We start from the raw sequence: 26,266 nt of genomic DNA, 5'->3' as shown, positions 1-26,266 counted from the left end.
TATTGAAAACGTGCAAAATACGCAAATATGATCAAGTATGTTCAAACATGATCGAATATGAACGATCGAGTATGATTGAGTATGATCAACCATGATTGAGTATGTTCATGCATGATTGAGTATGATCGAGTATGATCAAGCATGATCGAGTATGATCGGGTATGTTCAAGCATGATCGTGTATGATCCAGTATGGTTGAGGGAAACGGTGACATACGATACACGAAAGGAAAATGATGATGAGATTTCCGAAAATGGGTCCACAAACAATTAAAATCGGTGAGATAGGATAACGGGCCTCCAAACACTAAGATGATATACCAACACATGGTATACCATCTCATGTTGGGTTCCCAAACAGCCTCTTGTAGTTTTTAATTACTTGACGTTTCTCTTGAAAAAAACGTCAAGTAATGACCTTTTAGAAAAGAAAATATCAAGTAAAATGGTTAAAAAAGTGGAGATTGATGGAATGTTTCAGATATTTTCACGCGAACCATTACTTGACACGTTTTTCGTGTCAAGTATAAGAAGCTCTTCCTTGACATATTTTTCGTGTCAAGCAAAATATAAAAAATAATATTTTTTAATCTTTATTTTTTTATTATTTTTTTTTTTGTTTCCCTCCCTCTCCCATTTTCATTTCCCTCTCAAATTTGGTTTCCCTCCTACCAAAATTATCAAATAAAATATAAAAAATAATTAACTTATTACTTTAAACAAGTAAAAGGGTTAAATGTGCCTTAGTAAAAGAAACTTCCCCTCCTTCTTCGTTTTCTCTCTCACAAACCCTCCCTCGAAACCCTCTCTTCATAGCACCCCACCAGCCCCAGCCGACTCTCCCTCTCCTTATCGCCAATAGTCGTACAACCAACCTCCGTTCATGCTGGATCGCACGTTCACTGCCGCTCTAGTTTGCGCCACCTGCAGTCGTTCAAGCCGTCAGACGCCATTCGATAAACCGCTGAGACTCAATCGCTTGTTTCGCATCGCTCGCCCTACATGTCAGCCAATAGAGTTCGTTAGCCCTGAGATCCACTGTCGTTCTCAATGATTTTGCTCAGTCGTTGCCCAATAGGCTGACTGCCAGTTTTTTTTCTCTTTTTTTTCCAACTCTATCAATCCCGCTATTTCATGCCTCTAATTGACTGAGCCATTGTCGAACTGGTGTTTAGCTCGTCAAGCAGTTGTCACTTGTTTGTCAATACCTTGGATTTGGGTAAAGATTGGTTTTTTTGTGTGTAAGTTTTGTGGGTTCCTTAAAAATCTTTGTTATCCATCAGTTCTTGGCCTCATTTGGTTGTATCCATTGTGATTTTGGTTTTTTATTGAAGGTTTGGAGCCTTTGGAGCCGTTGTCCGACAGCATTAAGGATCAATTTTCGATGTTTTTGGTAAATATTTAATATTATAAGTATTTTTCAAGGATGATTATATTGATTATTGATGTTGTAAATCGGGTTGCCCCTGTGGTCAGTTCTCCACAACCTAGTCCTTTTCCTGTGGTAAGTTCTATAGTCGTCGCTCTGCCCTTGTTCTATTGTCATAAGTCTATTGCTCTAATGCTTTCTAAAATATTTTAGGAGGATTTCTCATATTCATAAAAATTCATCCTAAAGAAGAAGCTTTCCTTGTGGAAAGATATCTTCTCATCACTTCTCTATCCTCTTCCTGTGGCATAGTTTTATGAGTGTTTTCTTGTTCCTCTTTTGTTTTTCTTTTCAGGCAAGTGAAGCGTCGATTTGAGCAAACCTTCGAATGTAGAGGCTATAATGTAGTAAGTGTTTTGGATGTATTGGTATGAATTCGTGTTTTGGGCTATAATATAGTATCTTCTGTAACGATTTGCTTATTTGAATGTTTGATGATGAGATTGATTTTGAAGTGCTGGAAGGAGTTAAGTTGTTGTCCAATAGGTTTGAGACCAATCTTGGCAATATTTTGGTAAGTTTGGATGTTAGTATTAATAGTTCTTTGTTACCCATTGAAGTATTGGTCTAATAATTGAATTATTTTCAATTTTTGATGTTCAATTCAAAAATTTCAAGGGATTGGAGCCACTGTCCAGCAAAGTTAATGATGTTTGGACATTTTGATAGGTATTAAGGCCTTGAAACTCCTTTGAAATTGTTACATAGTTGCTGGAATTTGCGCTTTGTAACCATTATTATTGAACTTTTCTAGGTTGGATTACTTTGTTGTAGTTTTGAAGTAGCATTCGAGCCACACTTTAGGTAATCTATTTGGAGTTAATTGGTTATTTTGGTGAATGAAATTTTGAAGAAAATTTTTATTGCTTGTAGATAAGATTGGCTTCTAATATTCTTATTTTTTATTACTTGTAGATAAGATAAGTTGTGAAAGTTGTGAAAGTTGGGAGAAAATGTATCTGCATTCTTCTATTTTAAATTTTAGCATATGCTTGATTTGTTTATAATCTTCTTCCTCTTTATTATATTTTCTCAAATCTCTCACATCTTCCTTTATTTTGCGTAATTGTTCTCCTAAGGCTGGATATGGTCAAAAGAGAATGAATGAAATCCTAGTAAGTCCCTAACTTTAAATTGCAGATATTTTTTAAGTTTTGAGTATGATATTTTTTCCATTACATAAAGTAAGTCAATCATGTACATTTTTCCTTGTGCGTGACTTTTGTCATTGTTGTATCTTAACACTTATTTCTATATTTTGAAATTTGATGTAATCGTCCTTCATTCTATTTTGCAGATTGACTTGCTTTAAACATGGCTTGTCTAACCCTTAGTTCTCAAACTTTAGACTTCAAAGCTTAATATATAGATTAAATAATGTACTTTGTTGAGAGGTTACTTATTAAACAATTTGACACTTTTGTGTTTGTTGAAAGTTGAGTTTTGTATATAAAAGCAATAGTTAAGATTTTATTTTGTGAACGTAATGTGAAAGAGAAATATTGTTGTAATTCATGAGGAGTGTTCATATGAAAATTCATGGTTGAATATATGGAATTTTTAGTGAATATATTGAGTTGATAGATCTTAAATGTGTATAGTGTTTATCTAGTTGATGTAATTGTATTGTTGGAATATATGGCAAAAAAATAAGAATATCAATTAGGACATTTAATTTGAAAAAAAAAATACATATACTTGACAAATAAAAAAGGTCAAAAATTATCATATATGATACGTAGTCAAAGTCAAGAATCAATAAACTTGACATACCACTAATATCAAGTGCATTATCTTTCTTTACACGAAAAATGTATCAAGAAACATTTGTCTTGACATTTTTTCGAAGTCAAGTTATCATACTATACTTGACAGTCAAATACTCGATGCTTTTATAAGCATCAGGTATATACCCTTTACTTGACATTGGAAAAACGTCAAGTAATCCAATTTTTGTAGTAGTGCATCGATAATTTTTATTGATGACAATCAATCACTTACATTTACTATGTACGTGTTTTAAGTCATAAAACCTAATCTACTTCCACTTAAACTTCAACTTAAAAAATAAAATTGAAAAAAAGAAAAAAGAAAAAAGAAGGAAAATAAGAAGAATGAAGAAAAAAAAAAGAAACTTGAAAAAAAAACATTAGAAGAAAAAAAAAAAAAAGAAAAAGAAAGAAAACGTCGGAAGAAGAGGAGGAGATGAAAATAATTTATGCTTGAAGCCTTATTTGTAGATAGAGAAATAGATTTTTAAATCCTAATTTGCTTAGGCTTTAGAATCAAATCTATCTTAGATTTTTATCAAATTAAATAATTTTTTTAAAAAAACTTGATTTTATCCCCAAATTAAGATTTTGCCCTTTTAAATTTTATCCAACATTTAAATTACACAACCTTCTATCCTCAAATCAAATTAAATTGAGGACAAAATCTTAAATTTATGTGAAATTCAAATTTGGGCATATTCCAATTTTTATCTCAAATTCATCCAAATTTAGGTTCTTATCTCTAAATTAAATCAAATTGCAGGTAAAATCTAAAATTTCTCTGAAATTAAAGTTTGATCATATTCCAAATTTTATCCCAAATTCAAATAGTCAAAGTTTAATCTTTTATCCTCAAGTTTAATTAGATTGTGGATAATACCTCCTATTTATCTCAAATTTAAATAGAGGCATAATTCAAAATTTTATCACAAAGTTAAATTGAGTGAAGTTCAAATCTTAACTTCATGTTTTATTCCAAATTCAAGCCTCTTGGGTAGAAGTTCAATTTTATTCCAAACTCAACTATGAATTATGTAGAGTGTAAATTCTACTTAAATTCAAATCAAGATTAAAAAAACAAAAAGAAAAAAGAAAAAGAAAAAAACAAAAAATTTGATTCCAATTTTATCTTTTTCAAGATTTATCCACCCTTATACATGTGTAAATATCGAAAAGAATATTTGTTGAATGAGAAATTTTGGACAATCACAAATTGTCACACCATTTACCAAATTAATGATGAAATAACAAGTAATTGAATTTAGGAATAAATAAAAGTTGACATATGTCCCAAGCTGAAATTGAGGTTACAAATTGGCAAATCCCGATGATACCATGTGTTTTCAACCGTTGGATCAAATTATTATTTTTTGGTCTAATCAAATATTAAAATTTAGGTTAAAGTTAAATTGAACCCAAAAATTACTTAATTTGACTCGAAGAATGCCCAAATCCAATAAATTGACCCAATAGCCAGGTCTATGGACCAACCAAGCCCAAACCCGTAAAGCCCACCTGGGGTTCTATAAATAGATAAGTTCAATTTTCTCTACAATTAGAAAACTCCTAGACTTCTAAAGACTGAAAACGGGCTCCGCTTAATTAGATGATCAAGTACTAGAGATCGAACCAAATCTACATCAACACAAATCCAACTCCTAGAAATCGAACCAAATCTACATCTCGAACTCCTATAGATCGAACCAAATCTACGGCAACACAAATCCAACTCCACAAAACAAGTTCCTTTGAAAATCTCGTGTAAACAATAATTTCAAAACAACTTTAAAAATTAGTTGATGTATGAGATTTGAAAATTCAAAACAACTTTCAATTTTGGATATAAATAACAAATCTCATTTAAGATAATTAATATAATAATAACAAATCTCAGCTATGATATTTAATATAATATGATATTTTAAATTTCAAAATAAATTTTGAAAATTAGTTGAGATACGAGATTCGAAAATTCAAAACAAATTCTATATTTTTATTATTATTTTCAACTTAAATTTCGAGATTCATGGCAAATTATACACGGGGAAAGACGCTCTTAATTGACTCTGAAAGTGTGCTAGAATATCAATAGAGTCCACATTATATATTCAAACAATTAATTGCAACTTCATTAATAAAGATGTGACCCATACATTTTGCTATAACAATTCCGTCTTTTGTTATTTTTCCAAATAACAGTGTAATTACTGCTATATACTCGAATATTCCTATTGTTGGTTGGAGATCGTTGGTTGGACTGGATCTCAGATTGAATTTTTTTTTCGAGATTACCCAACCTAAATTACACACACACATATATATATATATATCTTTTAGAACTTATGAATATGTGAATTCTGAATGTTTTTCTAAGATTTTGCGTTTACAAAAGATATCATGCATATTTAATATTTAACATTTGAGATTTTAACTAATATTTTAAATTAATATTAATTAAAAAAAAAACCAACCACCAAACTCGACCCAACACGAATTTTGAGGATTGAATTAGATTCAGTTAAAGATCTTATTTGAATCTTTTGGATTGCGACCTAAATTTTCGAATTGGTCCGGAGAACTTCACAACTCAGTCAATGTACACACCTACCTCAAACCAACACCTAATGATTTTTAGTGAGGGGGAGAGACAACAACTTTATATAGCTTCTCAAATTATTTTTTATTTTAGAGAAATTAAATACTCTTCCAAAGTTCAAATTCAATGGATCATCCTTAGGCCAGAGTAGATTTCAAAATCCCCACTAAACATCAATCAACTAAATTACCCACTAGAAAAAGAGAGAAAAAAAAGCCCATAACCTAATAATACATTTGGAAAACACTAACAATGCAAGCAAAAACCACTTCAAACCCCTTTTTGATGCTTTTGCTAATTGGGGATTACAAGGTCTGAGAAAGGGAAGAAGCTATTGCATGCCTATTGGGAAATAGAAGCTTATTTGCTTAGAGTCGGGATCTCGACGCTGCATTTTCTGAATCAGCCTCGCTCTGCAAGAAAATTTAAAAAATATTAAAAAATTGTCATGTTTCTATTCATAAGAGAGAGCATACCAACAATAATGTGAATCAACGTTTGGAAGAGATTTTGCATGGTTAAAATCACTTTTGTCATGTTAAAAACACTCTAAAATATGTCTTTAATCATTAAAAGTTAATATAATATTTAATTTTACGCTTTTAAATGCAGTTTTTATATACCATAATTGGATTTGAATCATTAAAATCAGGTTTGTGAATTTAAAAATGATAAAAGTGATTTTCATCATTTTAGAATTACTGGAGATCTTACCAAAGGTATGCCTTTTGCTACTCTTTCTTCTAAATACTTAGAGGGCTTGAAAAAATCACCATATTGTTCTGACCATTTCTTGAGACTTCCATATACATGTTTAGGCCCAACCAAATCTCCCCAAAACAGGAGACCGCCGCTGCAAAATAGAGGTAGCCAATAACCATAAGCATAATTATTTGGTAAAGGCATGCTAGAGATAGATATATGGTAAACGGTCATTTTTTTAAAATATATATTATTTTTATACTAGAAAAAATTCAAAGTAGATGGATGAATTTGTGTGCTTCCAAAATTAGTTTAATACATTTCACACTCAAATTTTATTATTATCATCATATATGTCTTTGTAGTCTACTTAACAAGTGTTCTATGCATGTTTACACATTTGTTGCACTAACAAGTACCCAAGTGTCCAAGTGTGACATGGACATGCTTGCCAAACTAAAGTGTCTATTCTTAGTTTAAAACCATTGTTTTCTTCTTAAAAGGTGTCCTTCCTAAGAAGGGTGAACATCAATCTAACCACTCTACCAACATGTAGATAATCGTCCAAGGCATCTACCTCATCCCTTAAGGTTAGAGGTTCAGATCCCCATCTCATATGTTGTATTAAAAGAGTCGATATCTCTCTCTTATTCATCTTCCTATCTTCTATTTTAGGTAACTTTTAAGTTCGTGTAGGTAGTCTCTATAATTCAATTTAATTTTCTTCAAGAGAGTGATGAAAATGGCAACCCAGTATATTCTCAGATTATAGTAATCTGAAAAAGATAACAAATGAGTGAAGGTGTGATACCGATAGGAAGGAAAGCTCATTCCAAGAACAGTTGCAACATTAAGGTCGGACGGCCTAACGACGATTCCTTCTTCCACCACACGACATCCCTCATTTACCACAGGAAAGAGTACCATTTCCAAAATTTGCTGGTCAGAAATGGATATAGGCTGCCAGAAGCAAACAAGAAGATTTAATAACGAACAGCAACTAAAAGATGATTTATGCACAATGAGTGTCCACGTTTATACAAATGGCTACTGTTATCAAGCTTTTAAGCACCTTTCCACCGGGCATAAGGTTGGCAATGCGCCTAGACTCCTCCAGAATAGGTAAAATTGAAGGATCGGGCTTTGGTTTGCTTCCTTTCTCATAAATATAGAAACCCCGACCATTGTTTTTACCTGCACGAGAAAATGAATATGTAGTTCACATTTCTGAACATGAATCATTTTGGAGAAGCGTGCACAAAAAAATAAGGTGTTATTCTGAAGAATTTCAGTACCATCACGCCCATTTTTCCGCATTAGGTCAATCAAAGGTGAGACCAAAACACGATCCGGAAATGCAGCAGAAAATTCTTTCCATACTGCAGTTGCCACTCCATATCCACTTAAATCCTGAAGCCTGTATGCATAAGAAGCAATCAAGATGGTGCAGATAGAGGATTGGACATTAAGCAATAAGCTTCCGGTAGTCCAGACTCGAGATCAAACATGATGTCTTACATTATTCTTACATAGTTGCATATAAAATCTGTACATCAATGACTGACTAAAGAGTTTTGGCAAAAACATCTTTTTGATTTTAAACAAAAATTTGCTAATAAGAGATAAAAGCATCATTTCATCAGAGTGACTACCATTGAACAGTACCGGTCAGGGAGTAACTTGAACGCAACATGAAAACATTAAATACTTGCGGAAATAAGAAAGATGCTAAAAAATCTCATTTAAAAAATGGGCTAGCAACATTTAGCCGTTGGCTTCTATGGGAATTGAAGAAGCCATGGCCAAGCAGACATTAAGAGGACAAAATTCTAGCATTAAGGAATTGACTTACTGGAGAGGGCCCAGGGGAAGACCAAAATTGGTGATCACCCGGTCAATTCTGATTGGGTCTACACCTAAGTTAACCAAAAAATGTGCAGCCTGAGCATATGGGAAAAATGCGCGATTGACTGCAAATCCAGTGCGGTTGCCCACAACAACAGGAGCCTTCTTTATGATTTTCCCAACTGTCATAAGATCAAGAATCACTTGTGGAGAAGTCCTTTCTGTCCGAACAATTTCTAGGAGGGGCATCACGTGGGCAGGGCTGTCCATTGTAGAGAGGTGTGAGCAAAAGTTGCTAATAATTAGTAATTGAATCAGGAGAAACATAGACAAAATATGGCAATAAAAACATGATGTAAACTCATGGTTTAGGAATCTTAATAGCGCAGGTACACATAAGAAAAAAGATAACTCTTTGAGGTCAAATAAGGCCTTCATTGTTCATTCTTCAATGAAGAAGTTAAACTCCATCCAATGTTACTCAATATATCATGCTTATCCTATCAAAATATAATGTGACTCTCGACTTTTATTGTGCACTCACAAAAACTTCATGAATAGATGGTTTTAACAAAGAGACAACAATCACAATACACGCTCCATCATAAGCTGAAATGTCGGTTTTGACCTGTGGACAGCTTTCCAATACAAGAAAATAACTATTAGATGCCCCTACAGATTTCAGTCGATATGCTTAACCTGACCCTGGATGATGCTTATTACTTCAGGTAATTTGTACTTGAAACAAACTGCTATATCCTTTGAATCATTATACTATAACATTAACTTTAACTCCTATAAACTATATATCAGAAAAGAGAAAAAGGAAAAGTTCACTCTACAGTCCACGTGTTCTCTTCTTTCGAGCAAAAACTGGAAAACAACCTTCCTCACACGCTGGTTGATGGAACAATAGAGATTCAAAATGTTCCTTGAGATACAACACTGGTTGACTTTGACTTGCACAAGGATTGACAGGAAAGAACTTTAAACTTAAATTAAAACAAAAACAAAATTGGAATATGACCTGAAAAAATGTGCTCCAATGATTCGATCAATGGATCTGGTTTTTTCTCCAACTAGATTCAGGTCGATAGTTGAGGTATTTGTTGCCAATATGCAGTGAGCAGGGCATACTTTCTCAATTTCACTAAATATTTTTTGTTTAAGGGGGACATTCTCAACAACCGCCTACAAAAAATAGTTTGGTCTTTGCCGACGTCAAAATTGAAAATATTATATATGAATTATATTCTGGAAGTAAGAAAAATATTGAAGCCAGAAAGATTGTCATAAATAATAGTAGTCTGATGTCACCACGACCAAACCAATGTCATTTCAATTCCTGAAAATTTGAACCTATATCTTCTTTAGATCTACTGAAACAGAAATTAAGAATTTACCTCAATCACCATATCCACATCTTTGAATTCTGAATAATCCAATGAACCTTTAAGAATCAGAAGAGCTTTATTTGCCTTATCTTGTGTCAGCTTGCCTTTCACTACAAAGCCTCTAAGATTTGCTGCCAAATAAATAACAGATATAATTCAAAGGACAATAAAGTTCAATGATGCACAATAACAACGCTTCTATTGAAATGTAAAATAAAAATGAAAACAGTTAAAATACACTATGATTTTGGTTTTCAAGCTTTAAATAAAAATGTCATCAGCTTACAATATGTACATTGTGAAACCTCAATCCCAATCTTGTTTGAAAGTCCAAGGCTAACATATCCAAAAACCCTAGTTCCATTATTCTATAACTGTCAATAACAGACTACTTTTGCATAACTGATTAAAAGCCACAAATATATTACATCCATACATACATATATATGGTCTAAAAAAAATGATTTCATAAATGGAGATACTCAAGAATTGAGCAGGAAAAGATGTCCGACTCAAAAGCAAAATACCTATTATATAAGACTTATACAATAAGTATCCCAAGCTTGAAAAGTTAAAATCACAGGAATGTCTTTGAAAATTTTGGTTACTGAAGCGGAAGCCAGATTCATAGCTCAAAAGACACTCCAGACCAATTGTAACAGTATTATTATTATTATATAGAAAAGTAATTTCAAATAAAAAATAACACTTTTTATTCAAAATAGCAAACAAGTTACATAATGATTGACAAACATGCATTTTATGGTTTTGGTTAACATGTCAACATATCTCAATGTTTATATATGCAACTAATTCACAATATATAACAGGGGGTATGGCATCCTAGACAAACCTTAATTCTAACTCAATTTTTTTTTATGACTTGGGAAGCGTTGAGAATCCCACATTTTCACAATCTTTATAGACATATGGACTACTACTCTCATTGCCAATTGGTTTCGAGATAGAACTCCTTGTTATCTAACATGGCATCACAACCCATAAAGCCCAAACAGATGGTCCAAAAACAAAATTGGGATCTGATCCATGAAATTGTGAATCCAAAAAGGCACCATATCGAGGGGGCAAGTTGAGAATCCCACATTAAAAAAATCGAGGGACCTTACAGGGTTTATAAGAGAGATAGGTTACTCCTCTCGTTGTCAATTGGTTGTGAGATGGAACCTCATGTTATCTAATATGGTATCACAGTTCATGAAGCCCAAAGGGGCATTGAATAAAAAAAAAAAAACAAAACAAAAATTGAGATTTGGATCAAGAATAGTGAACCCAAAGAGGCACCATCTTAAAAAGGCATGTTGAAAATTTCGCATTGGAAAAATCAAGAGACCTCACAATCTTTATAAGATATGTGAGCTACTCCTCTAATTGTCAATTGGTTTATAGATGGAACCCATGTTATCTAATAGGAAGCATTTAGCAAAATTGGACTATAACAATCAAATGGGGAAGTACTCTCGTGATAATATCTTCCACAAAAACAAAACAAATGTGCAACGGTACTAATCTCCCAAAAAGATGACAAACAAAATCTTAAGGATGAAATAATACTGGGGACATAAAAAATCCAAAAATCCTACCTTCAATAGTTTTTATTCCCTTTTGAAGATATTCAGCATTGATTTCCTTAAGAACAACATGGATGTTGCTTAAAATAAGAGCTGTTGCTATGCCGGAACCCATTAAACCACCTCCAATAACAGCAACTTTCTTCACTTGTCTTGGTTTAAGGCCACGATCAGTTACATTTGGTACCTGAGGAAGTTTGGAGGCACAGTAATCAGTGACACAAAGTACATCTGAAATCATCTGAAACCATAAATGAAATTGGAGAAACATATGCTATATTGTAGGTAGGCATAAAACATCATGGGAAAGAAATAGTGGTTTCCCTTTTTTTGGTTGCATTAGGAGATAAGGGTCTTAGTTTCTTGCATCAATGATGTACCTTTGATAACAAACGCTGGGAAAAAAAGACGTGAACAAGACCTTTTGCACTGTCTGTAACTACAAGTTCCCTGAATACTTTGTCCTCCTGCCACAATCATTCTTAAGTTAGTAACCAAACCAGCAGCAAGTAACAAGCCAGATGTTTCAGCAAAATAAAAATTTTAAAAATGAGAACAAAAAACCGGTGCAACATAACCAAGTTGATCCTTGCACACAGGAAAATACAACTTAAGACGGCACAGGCAGAATCTAATACAAAGGTACCTTTAGAACTCCACTATATCCTCCATGAATTATTCCCTCTTCAATAACATCAATACAAGCAAGGTGCTGTGGTGTGTTTGGCGCTATCTTTTTTGCTTGCTCCCTAGCCGATTTTAATACCAAACGAGCTTCAGCCAGGGACCCAATTCTGTCTGTCCGGTGAAGAGTACGGATCCATGGTTTGCGTCTATCAGCAATATCTAGTGCCCACTTTCTAGCTACTTTCATCAACTCATTTGGACTGACAACAGCATCAATAAGACCTAGCTTCTCTCCTTCTTCAGACGTGATTGTTTTAGATAACTGGGTAAAATGCAAAATTACAGAGCATAATCACATTTTATGCTGTAATAATCAATTTGAAAACAAGTTTAAGCCTACCTAACAAAGTATAGGCGCCAAATTCTTTTGATAAGATATAGAGGCCAAAAATATTTTTTCCCATAGGAAACTGAAAATTTTAGGATGTTCTTTACTGTTTAGTTTAATAGATAGATACATCAAGATCATTGATATACCAATCATATAGTTAAGACTTTTCTTATTTCTCTAAGGTCATAGAAAAATTGGAAGTCAAAATTTTCTCCAAATTAACATCCAGGACAAAATGGCATCTAATAAGTTAAATGTACTAATTTGGATATTAATTTGCATACTTTGTCATGAAAACCAAGTAGAAAAGAGAATGTTTAACATACCAGCATCATTTCAATAGCTTTTGATAGACCTATAAGTCTGGGAAGTCGTTGAGTGCCTAATAAATCAACCAGTACCCATAAACTCAGTGACTGTTTAAGAGAGAGAGGGGGGGCATAGATTGCTACATTCCACATATTTGAGATTTAAGAATAGGTTCAGAATAAAAACTTACCTCCAAACCCAGGAATTACGCCAAGTGACAACTCTGGTAAACCAAGCTGAACTTTAGGTACAGCAATACGTGCATGACTTGCCTGTATAAATACAAATGATGTGATGCAAAGATCCAAAAATTGAGGGAGGGAAAGAATCAAACAATGCTCAACATGAAGCACAAACCAAAGCCATTTCTAACCCTCCCCCCAAAGCAAGTCCTTCGATTGCAGCAACAATTGGCTTCTTGGCATCTGCACTTATGGCAAAATACTACTGAATGATGGAGTTTTTATTATCATAGACAAACAAGTCCCAATGAACAATGAAAATTCGGCAGACAATAAGTAGGAAGATACTAGAAAAAATGACATGAGAAGAACCTTCCATTGTGTTGACTGCAATCTCAACACTGACATCAGGGAGGAGGGATACGTCCCCTGCAATTTCAGACCATTCGAAAAGGTAAATTCTCAAACAAACTTCTCCACATTCAAAGTCCCAACTCGAATAAATATAAACGCACCAGTCTTGTGAATCTTCTCAAAAACATTGATGTCAAATCCACCGGAGAACCTTCCTCCTTCGCCTTTAGTAAATTAAAATAGATGTTCAAAAATAAGAATGGAACACAAAAACAGGGATGTTACTCAAATTTCAGAAATCCTAAAATGCTAAACATAAGAACAAGTTACTAGTTCATGTAGGAAAAATTCTTCAACATGCAGGGCCACGTATGTGATTGCTAGTTGTGTTGCATTATTTATAATTAAGCCAAAAAAATAAACTGGTAACGTACAAATATAGGCAACATGTAGACATTAATATTACCATGGAAATCTGCATAACTATATATTTATTTATCTAATTTGATAAGGGAAAAATCGAAATATGAAAACATAATAACTAAGGACCTATCTGACAACCATTTGATCTTTTAAGATTAGGCTTATTAACACTACTTCCACGTATGAGTTCCTTTCGTTTTGTTATTGCCAAGTTTTGAAAAAAGAAGAAAGTTCTAAAACTTCTCTTTGTTTTTGGAAAATAGATCAAAATTCAAATGCTTTGTTAAGAAAGAGAAAACCCATTGCAAAAAATTGTGAAAAAATAAGCACAATTTTAAAAAACTAAAAACCAAATAGCTAACAAACAAGGCCTGAATAATCAAAATGGTCACTAATTCAGGGCTATGGTCCCTCCCTTTGCGTAACTTTCATCAAGTTGTTTTCTTGTCCCCATTAGAGAAGGGATCCAAAACGAAAGATGATCAAGGTAAATATGAAACAGAAGAAATTAACACACATTTCAGTTTTTCATAATGAATTCACTTTTCCTCAGCACTTTCCTTCCGTTCTCGGGAATTTTGTCAAAAGTTAAACTGAATTTAATTAGTATAACACACGCTGCTAAATTACGTCGAACGTGCCAACAAGAGCGTAGCTCAATTGGCATAGTGCTTGTACTATCGACTTCGAAGTTTGAGGTTCGATTCCCCCACCCCACACTTTAACTACAATACCTTTCCAAAAACAATACGTCGAACTTGCTTAATGTTTGGTGTTTGGTTAATTTAATCCATCAGCTCACTCTTCAATTAGCACGAAAAATTGGAACATAATGCATGGATTCATCACGAGGAGACTACTTGATCTAAGCAAAACCAAGCGAAAACTACAAAAATTCTTGCAAGCAATTTCCAACCAAAATCAATTAACCAAGTTGTACTCGAAACAGTAAACTTGAGATTAATACTTACCAGTTAAAACAACAGCCTTCACATCATTTCTCCTCATCGCCTCATCAAATTTCGACTTCAAGGCAGGAAACACTGCATGTCCAGAAACAAAAATCCAAAATCCAAAAACAGAAACGAAAAAGAAAGAACAAACAAAAAGAGAAACAGAGAAAAGGATTCTCAAACTCACTGGTCCTTGCTAGAGCGTTTACAGGAGGATTAGACAAAGTGATCAAAGCAACGCCATCATTTCCAACCTCCATGGTGATTGAAGCCTCCGCCATGATCGAGAGTAGCTTTCGTTAAGCTGTGTCTTCAACTTTCTCTCTGGATTCAAGCAAAGAAACCGAAATCGAAAGGAAATTCAAATGAGTTAAGCTCGTTTCTTGTTGAAATCGAGTGAGTTGAAGATTTTATACGGCTACTCAGCGATAAATATGGCCGAGTTTGTGGATGAGAATGAAGAATTTCTCGGAAAGAAGTTCTTTCTTTCTTTTTCAATCGGAAAATTTCACCGAAATTTTGTTGCACGTGATATGTCATGTGCAAAGCTATGCTTTTCCACGTGGAGGGATATCATTGGTTGAACTGGAGACTAGTAAGAGGCATAGATTCTATTGGTTGTTCATTGCATACCTACCCCGATTGGGTGTGAGTGGAAGCATGGGAGTTTTCCTCATTCGTACATTGAATTGCCAAAACAAAAACGTGGAAGTGATAACGAAGTTGCTTCGAGTTCCTACCAACCTCGTTTATTTATGTATTTATTTTTATTTTTGTTATTATTATTTAAGAGATACCAAACCAAATTTATTTATTTATTTTGTTCGGCAAGTAGGTTTCGAGTATGTGCTACCCTAGCTTGTGGGAAATTTTATTTTTATCATTTGAATTTTAACTTTGTTTGAAATAAATATCTCTGGAATGTTTTTTTTTATATATATAATATGTAAATTTACACAACCACTGATGTGGAAAAATTAAATGACATTCATAACATCATTTAGGTTTACACTACCTTTTTAATAGCCTTTTTTAAGGAATTTTTACATAAAAAAAACCTTCTTTTAACCGCTATATTTTAAAAATCTCTTTAAGTTTTAATTTTTTTCAAGAAGACTTTTAATTTTTTTTTTTTTTATAAATTTGTTATTTTTTTATTATTTTTATTCTCGATTTTTATATATATTTCTCTATTTTTCTTCCTTAATGATTAAGAAATAAACTAAATTTATTATGGAGAGAGAAAAATCATTTAATATGTTTTTTTTTTCATATTTTCAATTGAAGAGAGAAAATACATTTATTTGTTGAGATTTTTCTCTTTATTTAATTTAATTAAAGAGATAAAATATATTTAATGAAATTTTTTACTATTTTTGTTGGTTTCACATTTTTTTTTACTGATTCATGGTTATTTAAAATATATCTCAGAATATTTTGTTAGATATTTGAAATCATCATATACCACAATATATAAATTACATAAATTACCATATAATGCATTTATTATAGAGAGAAAATGCATTTATTATGATTTGTTTCTCTTTTTCATTGTAGAGATAAGATACATATGATATAATTTTTCCATTTTCATTTGGAGAGAGAAAATAACATTTTATTTTATTTTATTTTCCATTTCGTTTTTTTATTTTTGTTATTATGTGAAATGTTCGATTGTTTGTTCACTTGTACATGTAATATATTTCGTTGTTTATTTGGAAACATTCTAAAAATATATATGAAATATATTGGTAAATATATTTGATATCTACTTAAATATTCATAATTATTTTTAAATATACCTTAGAACATATGATATCTACTCAAATATTTATGGTCATTTTTAAATATAGCTTAGAATATAAATTTTAGTACATATATACAAGCGTGTATATATCATGTATCGTAAATTCAAAATAGTAAAAAATCAACAAAAATATCTACCATAGTATATAAGTCACATATGGACTTGATGTTTAACCTAGAACATATATATAAATCTATATACAAAAATCATCATCGTTTATTTATATCACAGTATATATATCATCATCGTTTATATTAAACCTCCACCATGATCGGATTTTCTTGCCCGACTCCATCGACTGGATCTACCTAAGTATGCGCGCAGATATGCTTGCCCTCGGTGCTAGAAGCTTTGACACGTCTTCTCACGTTGTTCGTTTGCTCGAGCCCGCGATGTCGTCGACTGGATCTGCCCAAGTCTGCGTCAGATTTGCTCGTGCCAATGGCGGAAGCTTTGCCTCGCATGACGCCGTCCATTTGCAATCACGTTGTCGTCTGCTCGAGCCTACACTGGAATTGCTTGTGCTTGCGCTGGAGATTCTCTCTCCCCACGTCGCTCGTCTACTGCCTGCAACTCACATCGTCGGAACGAGAAAAGAGAGGGAGGAGGAAGAAATGGTTGTAGATTATGGGGGAGAGAATATATGTATGGGAGAAAGAGAAATAAATAAATAAATATGGTCCAAATAGACACTTATATTAGTAAATTTTGGGAGACCAATAGGTCTTTTTTTTTGTAAAAAAATGAAATGTTCAAAATATTAACATAATATGTATCTATTCTTCAGGCCATTTACGTAGAAATTCATTTTTTTCAAAGAGATACAAACAACGTTTATTTATTTATTTTAATAGGCAGGTAGGTTTTGATTATGGACCTATCATGTGAGAAATTTGAGAAATTGGACTGTATATCTATATAGAGATATCCATACAGCAGGGATGGGACAGTTTTCCCAACCCCATCCTGCCTCCTATTTTAATCTCTATTTTGGAACATTTTTGTTTAATTTTTACACAAGTATTGCCTCACATTTTACTTTTTATTTCAACAAAAAAAGAAACAAATATTAAAGTTTAATGGTAAAAATGAAACCTTTTAAATCATGAAATGTAATTAAAATTGAAACCTATCCCAAAGTTCAATGATGTATTTTCTCTTTTTAACAATTTAGCCCCATGGAGGTGAAGATTTGGAATTATGATATTTTAGTTGAAAATCAAAATATAATATCTTAATCAATTGAATTATGCTTACATTAGCGGACCCTGATATTTTACAATATAGAATTGTCATCGACACAAGCATAACTTAACATTTTATTTAACACATTTCTACTTTATTTCTATGGTCGTGAATCCAAAATTTCACCCCAATTAATATGCAATCTAATATTGATTAAATTATAATTTTAGTCCCAAAACTAGGATTGTGTCTATTCGTTCCATGAAACTTTAAAAATTTATAGAATATCGCTGAACTTTTAATTATGTATCTAACATGTTCTTGAATTGTTAAATTTCTAATTTATGTCCAATATGTCCCTGACAATTTCAAAAATTTTAAAAATCAATTGATCTATTAAATATAAAATTTGAATCTTATGTTTAATTTATTTTTAAACTTTTAATTTTGTGTTGAATACTGTTAGGGGCAAATGGTTATATAGAATTGAATACACTAACAAATTGATTACACCTCAATTACTAGATACACTCAATGTATAATATTCAATCTCAAACGAAAGTCAGATGGTGTAACAAGGCTTAGATATGAAAATCACCAAAGATTCGAAAGAACTTCAAAACCTTTGGAGACTCAAAATGTAGTCAAGGCACGCTTCTGGTAAGCACTGTCCTGAATACAATTATTTACTCTATATAGGCTGCAAGCATACTACAATATCGTCTTAGCAAGATACGACGACTAAATTCGATAGAACTGCAACCTCAAACTACTTGGATCTGGTAGAACTCTTAAATACTTGCTTTCAACTCAACTCAAAAACAAAAGAAATAAAGAAATGAGAGAACTCTTCAATTTGGAATTGGATGCTACAAATGAAGAACCAAGTTTTTATTAATAGTCTAGCAACTTGGTATCTCTCCAAATTACAAAATAAAATTAAATAAATACAAAAATTGAAACATTTGTCAATTTAACTCAATTGAGATGTTATTTGACAAAAATCAAACGTAACTCATTCACTTGAAAAAACTACAAATTTAATTTTCATACATATTAAATTTATACATTAAATTTGAAGTTTCAATTCAATTCGAAAGTTTCTAAACAATGAATTTAATCTACACAATTAAATTCATTTTATGTTTTAAGTCTTCACCAAACTTTCACCTTCTTTCACTATTATCCAACAATACCCCACATAAAAGAAAGTGAGAAAAATCAAACAAAACTATTGAGAGTAAACAGACAAGCTATGCATAAGGAGAGGTGTCTTCTAGACTTGAACTTTCCTTAGTGAATATCCATCGAATTTACCAAAGAAATAGTGAAACTAAGCTCTGAAACTATCCTTCTCATTGGTAAATTGAGACAACAGATATCACACACATTCATATTGTATCTTGGAGTTGTATATGTTTGTGTTGATTTTGGTCATGGACAAAATCCTGAATTCATGAGAGCTTTAGAGAATATAAGTCATTTGAAAAGTTCTCATAAAAGCGATCTCACTTCTACTCTCATATAGGTAATATTGATTAAGAGCATTCTGTCACTGCTCCTTTTGTAAAACAAGATATCAATATTGTTAGGGTTGTTGCCCTAAATCTCATAGAGTCCTATAATTTGTAATTGTATTGTACAAACAATTTATTTATGTAACAAAATATGTTATGTTTTATTTCAAAATTAGTTGTATTAACCACAAACCAATAAACTAACATCCAAATTATCTTGTAGCTTAAACATGTATGTAGAGACATACAGGCGGATCATGTATAAGTGATAATCTAAATGGTCTATAGTAGATAGATAAGGCTGGATACCTTATCCTAGCGACACTACGAGTATGACTTGCTTTATAGATGTTACAATTGTTGTAAAGTGCTACAAATGATATGACCCTAATCATTCATATGGAGACATGTGAGCAGGGATATTCTATACAAAGGAGTTTGTATAAGATCGAACCACAAAAATTTAGTCTCATTATATAACGTCGTTCATAATAGAGACTTTCATTTCATCAGGATGACCATAGGTAACATGACCTGAATCCTGAGTGAATTGTAAATTTCTACGTATGAAAACGATCCTTTGATTTGTATGGGTGAGGGTGGTCAGATCTCCGACTCAACAAGCCTATCATTTTGGGAATTTATCTGATTGGGGAGTTGGGAACACATCTACACAATAAGAAATTCACTCTTTCCCTAACATTGGGGTAGGTAGATAAATTGCTCCCTTAAGGGTTGATTTTGGGGTTTGAACAATGTGACATCACACCCTTTCCTGGTTTGAAAGGGATTTGGTCATAGTTGGACTATGGTTTACTGTTCTTAGAGGGATTAGTGGTACTTAAGGAGTTAGATGTAACTACAGAGGCAAAACGGTAATTTTGGCCCAGTCGTACTTACGAGCAATTTGTGAAGGGTCATTGTACTGTTGACTGGTTATATCCAATTGACACAGAAATATATCTGTAGTGCAAAGAGTGCAGTTGTCGGTTTGATAGTTAACGGATGGTGAATAATTTAATTAAAGGAGTTTAATTAATTATTCACGTACCGTTGGACCTTCAAGCTACAGGTCTATAGGTCCCCTCTGTAGCTCAAAGAATCAATTTTTGGATTAATTTGAATTGTTCGAATTAATTGAAGGAATTAATTATATGTGATACAATTAATTCAATCTAATTATATATGATATAATTACTATAATGTATTTTAATACATTATAAAATAAAGTTTTTCTTAAAGGAAATAAATATTTGAATATGATTCAAATATTAACTATAAAATTTTAATTCATATAATTAAATTTAATATAAATGAGATTTATTTAAATATCATTGGTGAGAGAATAGAAACTATAGATTATGTGTTACATTTGATATAATATATAGTTTTACATATATTATATGATAAAGTAGCTATCATATAAATATATATTAAATTGATTTATGAAAATAAATTAAATTAATTAATTTTATTTTAAAAATCATTTTGGAAGGAAGTTGTAACTCCTTCCCTCTCTTTTATCTCTAAAATATGCTAGTGTGGTAGAAGAGAAGTGGTTCTTCTTTTTCCTGGTATGGTTTCACAAAAAGAAGGTGAGATCCATAGAAAGGTTATGAGATTTATCGGAATCCCATCTCTTCCTCTCGTCACCCTAAAAAATCTCTCTCTTCCAAAATAGCCAAAGCCCACAAAACTTTTGGATTCTCACCTAGAGAATTCAGAGGTAACATTTGTGGTGGTGTCCTCATTGACGATTAGAGGGTTCGAAATTATACGTGACAAAATTCAGAGAAGGAATCTCGTGAAGAAAGGTCCTTCAAGGGTAAGGTTTCTTAAACCCATTTTCTATTCTATAATATATGTTTTAAAGTATGCTGCAATTATCTTTTAAATGCATAATCTGTATGTTTTTGCTGTAAAATTTATGTTCTAATTTTAGGTTTTGGGTCAGATCCTATACTTCCGCTCAAGGACCTTCAATGATTCCTTCAAATGTAACCTTACATCAACAAATCACTCACTCTAGAACATCATATAAATGGGAAGAAACTATAAGTCTCTTAGTGTGTCAATTTTGAATTATCCAACTAGTTTACCTATTGAACCTAGATCTTGGGATCTCTAGTCAACTAGATTAGGCTACCACCAGATAACTCATTTCATAGGTTTTAACCCCATTTCCCTCGATGTATATATGACTTGCTCTCTTGACAATCCTTTTATCAAAGGATCTGCAATATTCTCTTTAGACTTCACATAATCAATAGAAATTATTCCATTAGAGAGCAATTGTCTTATCAAATTATGCATGCGTTTAATATGTCGTGACTTGCCATTATAAAAATTATTCTTGGCTCTCATAGAAGCCGCCAAATTGTCACAATAAATATATATTGCATTTACAAGCTTTGGGCATGATGGAATATCTTCAAGAAAATTTTCGAGCCATTCAACTTCTTCTCCTACTTTATTAAGAATTATAAACTCTGATTCCATAGTAGAACGTGTTAAAACATTTATTTTGAAGATTTCCATGATACAACTGCTCCACCTAAGGTAAAAATATACCCACTTATTGATTTAGTCTCCATAATATCATAAATCCAATAGCATCGCTAAATCCTTCCAGTATAAGTGGATACCTCGTATAATGCAATCCTTAGTCTAAAATGTACTTCAAGTACCTTAGAACTCTGACTAACGCATTTCAATGATCATGCCCAGGATTGCTGGAGTATCTTGTTAACCTTTCTATTGAGTTTGCAATACCAGGTCTTGTACAATTCATTATGTACATTAAGCTACCAATAACTATAGAATATTCTAGAGAAGACACACCTTCATCATTATTTTTTTTCAAATTACAATTTGGATTAAATGGAGTAACAACTGGCGTACTCTCAAAATGATCGAATTTTCTCAATACTTTCTCTATATAATGAGATTGAGAAAGTATATATCCTCTTAGATTTCTTGTTATTTGAATTCTAATGCTAACATCAACAAGACCAAGATCTTTCATATCAAAGTTTGATATCAACATCCTTTTAGTGGAATCAATAGCATTTCTATTTATGTTCATTATTAACAAACAATGACATACTTTTGATATATGATTACTCATTTATCTCAAAACCATTAATAATATAGTGTGATCAAACTTTTCATGCCATTGTTTAGGTGCTTATTTCGACCCATAAAGAGACTTAACAAGTTTACAAACTTTGTCTTTGACAACAAACCCTTTAGGTTGTTCCATATAAATTTCTTCATCTAAATCTCCATTCAAAAATGCAATTTTTACATTCATTTGGTGTATTTCCAAATTTTGTAAAGCTGTTATTGCAATTAACATCCTTATAGATGTAATCCTCATCACTGGAGAATAGGTATCGAAGAAATTTAGCCCTTCTTTTTTAGTGAAATCCTTTAGCTACCAATCAAGATTTGTACTTATCAATAGTGTCGTCAGTCATTAGCTTTCTCTTAAAAATCCATTTACTCCCAATTGGTTTACTTCCAGGAGGTAAATCGACCAATACCTATGTATTATTCTTTAAAATGGATTATAGCTCACTATTGATAGCTTCCTTCCAATAAGGTGCATCAAGAGATGATACTGCTTCTTGAAAAATCTGAGGCTCACCTTCTATCATATAAGTTATGAAATCAGGTCCAAGAATTGATAGCTTTCTTAGCTCTTTTGCTTCTTCTAGGTTTAGACTCAGTATTTTGATCATCTTGACCTTTCGAAGAGCTAGTCTCATTAATTCTTTTGGTACCAATAATTTTATGTCCTTTCTCCTTTAAAGGAAAAATATCCTCAAAGAATTCAGCTTCAATAGATTCTATTATGGTATTATTATTGATACCGCATATTTCTAATTCAATCACCATGAATCTATAAGTAGCACTATGCATTGCAAGACCTATAAAGACACAATCAATTGTCTTAGGCCCAAGTTTGGTCCTTTTTGGTAAAGGAACTTGTACCTTTGCCAAACACCCCCACACTTTTAGCATTTTATATGAGGGTAACTTTCTATTCCATGCTTCATAAGGCAACTTATTAGTCTTCTTATGTGGAATTCTATTTAGTATAAAATTTGATGTCAACAAAGCTTCTCCCCATAAATTGTAAGGTAAATCTGAACTATTTAACATGCAATTAACTATGTCATTTAAAATCTGGTTCTTTCTTTTAGCTAGACCATTTTGTTATGGTGTATAAGATGACGTAGTTTGATAGATTATACCATTAACTTCATATAATTCATAAAGTGATGATGATTCATATTTACCACCTCTATCTAATCTGAGCACCTTTACTTTCTTCTCAAGTTGATTTTCAACTTCTGCCTTATATGTTTTAAAAACATTTAAGGTTTCATCTTTGTTATGTAATAAATATGAATAGCAATATTTATTGCAATCATCAATGAATGTGACAATCTCTTACCACCTCATGTGGGAGCACTTTTCATGTCACATGCATCACTGTTGATTAAATCAAGTAACTCATTACTTATTTCCACATATGAAAATGACTTACTAGTAAACTTTGATTTAACACATACTTCACATTTGTATCTATTATCAATGTTAAAATTCGGCAATAATTCTAAGTTTACCATTCTATTTAAAGAACGATAATAGACATGCCCCAACCTAGAATGTCAAACATCACACAACTCAACAATATAAACAAAAGAGTTGATATTATTATTATTCTTTGGCATTTGTGCCAGTACATTCAATTTGAACATGCCATCACTTAGATAGCTTTTTTCACAAACATACCCCCTTTTGTTAGATAAAATTTATCTTACTCAAATACAAGCTTGAATCCATTTTTGTTAAGTAAGGTTCATGACACTAGATTCTTTCGAATCTTTGGCACATGTCATACATCATTAATGGTAACTATCTTTCCAAAAGTCCATTTTAGCAGGACTTTTCCCTTGCCTTCCACTGAAGCAATTAAAGCATTTCCCATGTATAACTTATCGGTACCATCTAGCTTCTTATAAGTAATGAACAATGACATGTCCTTACAAATATGCCTAATATCACCAATATCAATCCACCAACCTTTGGTGTCTGAAGCTATATTTACCTAAAAAATGACAGCATCAAATCATCATTTTCCACGACATTAACTCGATTGTTGGAACTTGGTCCCTTTTTATGCTTGCACATTGGAGTAGTATGGTCTATTGGGATTGGTGTCCTAATTCTCCCAGAGTCTCATTGTTTTGTAAAGATACACATTGTTTAATGGAAAAAATAACTGTTATTTAATTCTAGCATTTACTCATATCCAATAAACAAAGCTCCTTGATTATCTTATGTGAACTTAAGCATGTATATGTGATATACAAGTGGATCATGTCTTAAGTGATAACCAAAATAGGTCTGTAGTATAAGGATTAAGGTGGGATACCTAATCCTGGTGACACTACGGATACGGCCTGCTTTGTAGAGGTTTGCAAGTGTTGTAAACTACTACAGATAGTAGATCCTGACCATTCATGTGGAGACGTGCGAACAAAGGTGTCCTATACAAAGAGTTTGTATAAGATCTGGACCATGAGATGACTAGACTCTGTATATAACGCCGTTAATATTAGAGACTTACATCTCACCTAAACGACCATAGGTGACACGACCTCAATCCTGAGTGTTTTGGGAACTTCTACCTTTGAGGGTGGTCCTTTGATTAGTATGGGTGAGAGTGGTCAGATTTCCAACTCAACATGCCTACCTTTTTGGGAACTTGTCTGATCTGGGAGCTGGGAACTCAGTCCACAATATGAAATTCACTCCTTTCTCAAAGCAGGGATAAGTAGAGAGATTGCTCTCTTAAGGGCTGATTCCGGGTTTGAACATAGTGGCCACAACTTCTCTTTGGAAGAGAAGACTCAATCATAGTAGGACTATGACTTATGTTCATTAGAGGGATCAATGGTACTTAAGGAGACAGATGTAATTACAGGGGCATAACAGTTATTGGCCCAGCTGTACTTACGAACAATCTGTGAAGGGTTGTCGCACTGCTGATTGGTTAAGATGGACACATAATATATCTGTGGTAAGGAGAGTTCAGCTGTCGGTCTTTAGTGGATTGTCTGGTAGTGAACGGATGGTGGATCCCGTGACTAAAGAGTCTAGTCAGTTATTCACGTACCGTTGGAGCTTCGAGCTATAGGACCATAAGGTCCCCTTGGTAGCTCAATGGATTCAGTTGAGGATCAGTTATTGGTATTGATTTGAAATGTTCAAATTGACAAGAGGTATTTTGATTGTATATATGATATAATCAGTATGATGTATGAGATACATCTAGTGGAGGATTGATGTAAATGAGATTTACATTAAGTATTATGGAATAGAAAAAGAACTATGGTTTATATGTTTCATGAGATGAAATATAGGTTATAAATATAGTATGATAAGTTGGTTATCATTTATATTTATAATAATATTAATTATTGGACAATTAATTCTTTTTATTTAATAACCAATTGAGTGGGTGGTTATTGGATTCATGGTAACCGTGAGTTTAAAAGGAAAGTGGTTTTCCTGTTTTAAAAAGATGATTTACAAGCGCTGAAAAGTTTTCATAAAACGGTTTTTTGAGATTTCTCTCTCGCGCAAAAGAAACTCACGTAGTCGTCAAGTAAATACGAATTTACTAAACGACGGCTGAGCTAGCTAAACGATCGTGTTGTGGCGAGCTAAACGATCGTGCAGTGTTTACCAAATGATCGCATAGTTTTGCTAGACGATCGTTAGCCCTAAGTAAACGATCGTGTAGTGTCTGTAGGCGACAAACCGAGCTAAGCAATGAGCTAAACGATCGCATAGATTTTGCTAGACGATCGCTTAGCTTTATCTAAACGATTGGGCATCAACCTATACGATAGGTCTCCACCATCTTCCACTTGCCCAGTCGTGTACACTATCAGCGTTTCCTCCTTCGTCTGCCGCATACCAAGTCCGAACAGACCCCACCCTCTAGATTCTCATACCGAGAATACCAAGATAGCCTTGTTGGTGGTGTCGTACTCAACTCGACTCCGTCGAGGTTTCTAGAGGTCGTTCGTGTTGTTGCTGAGGAGTTCGTGGTCGAGGCGATCGTTGAGGACGAGCGCGAAGAGTTCGTGCTCGAGGTTGCTGTTAGTCAAGC

At 32.9% G+C, this 26,266-nt stretch overlaps 1 protein-coding gene and 1 long non-coding RNA gene across 7 annotated transcripts; one reads left to right on the top strand and one right to left on the bottom strand.

The window, feature by feature from the left end:
• The first annotated feature begins 743 nt into the window (after nt 1–743).
• On the top strand, nt 744–2,998 carry LOC150035808 (uncharacterized). Of its 6 annotated transcripts, none has more exons than XR_016530073.1 (5): nt 744–1,392; nt 1,724–1,942; nt 2,047–2,097; nt 2,183–2,543; nt 2,726–2,998. It is a non-coding gene; the product is annotated as an uncharacterized LOC150035808 (long non-coding RNA). The 6 variants fall into 6 exon arrangements; XR_016530071.1 differs by having other exon boundaries at nt 1,476–1,942; XR_016530069.1 differs by having other exon boundaries at nt 744–1,503.
• A 2,863-nt stretch (nt 2,999–5,861) lies between these two features.
• Nucleotides 5,862–15,075, bottom strand: AIM1 (Enoyl-CoA hydratase/isomerase family). The gene is made up of 18 exons (XM_039034106.2): nt 14,753–15,075; nt 14,584–14,655; nt 13,351–13,413; nt 13,208–13,264; nt 13,011–13,078; nt 12,844–12,925; nt 12,671–12,726; nt 11,973–12,275; nt 11,707–11,793; nt 11,339–11,513; nt 9,747–9,868; nt 9,371–9,534; nt 8,351–8,605; nt 7,794–7,915; nt 7,571–7,692; nt 7,310–7,458; nt 6,511–6,649; nt 5,862–6,209 (listed from the first exon to the last, which is right to left on the bottom strand). Exons 1-18 carry the CDS (start codon nt 14,844–14,846, stop codon nt 6,165–6,167), a joined length of 2,175 nt encoding a protein of 724 aa, XP_038890034.2. The 5' UTR covers nt 14,847–15,075; the 3' UTR covers nt 5,862–6,164.
• Between the last annotated feature and the right edge of the window lie 11,191 nt (nt 15,076–26,266).

The sequence above is a fragment of the Benincasa hispida genome, chromosome 6 (assembly GCF_027475165.1).
Source record: "Benincasa hispida cultivar pf3 chromosome 6, pf3_genome.v1.1, whole genome shotgun sequence".
In the NCBI taxonomy this organism is placed as follows: domain Eukaryota; kingdom Viridiplantae; phylum Streptophyta; class Magnoliopsida; order Cucurbitales; family Cucurbitaceae; genus Benincasa; species Benincasa hispida.
The sequence above is the reverse complement of the archived record's forward strand: the minus strand, read 5'-3'. Positions and strand labels throughout refer to the sequence as shown.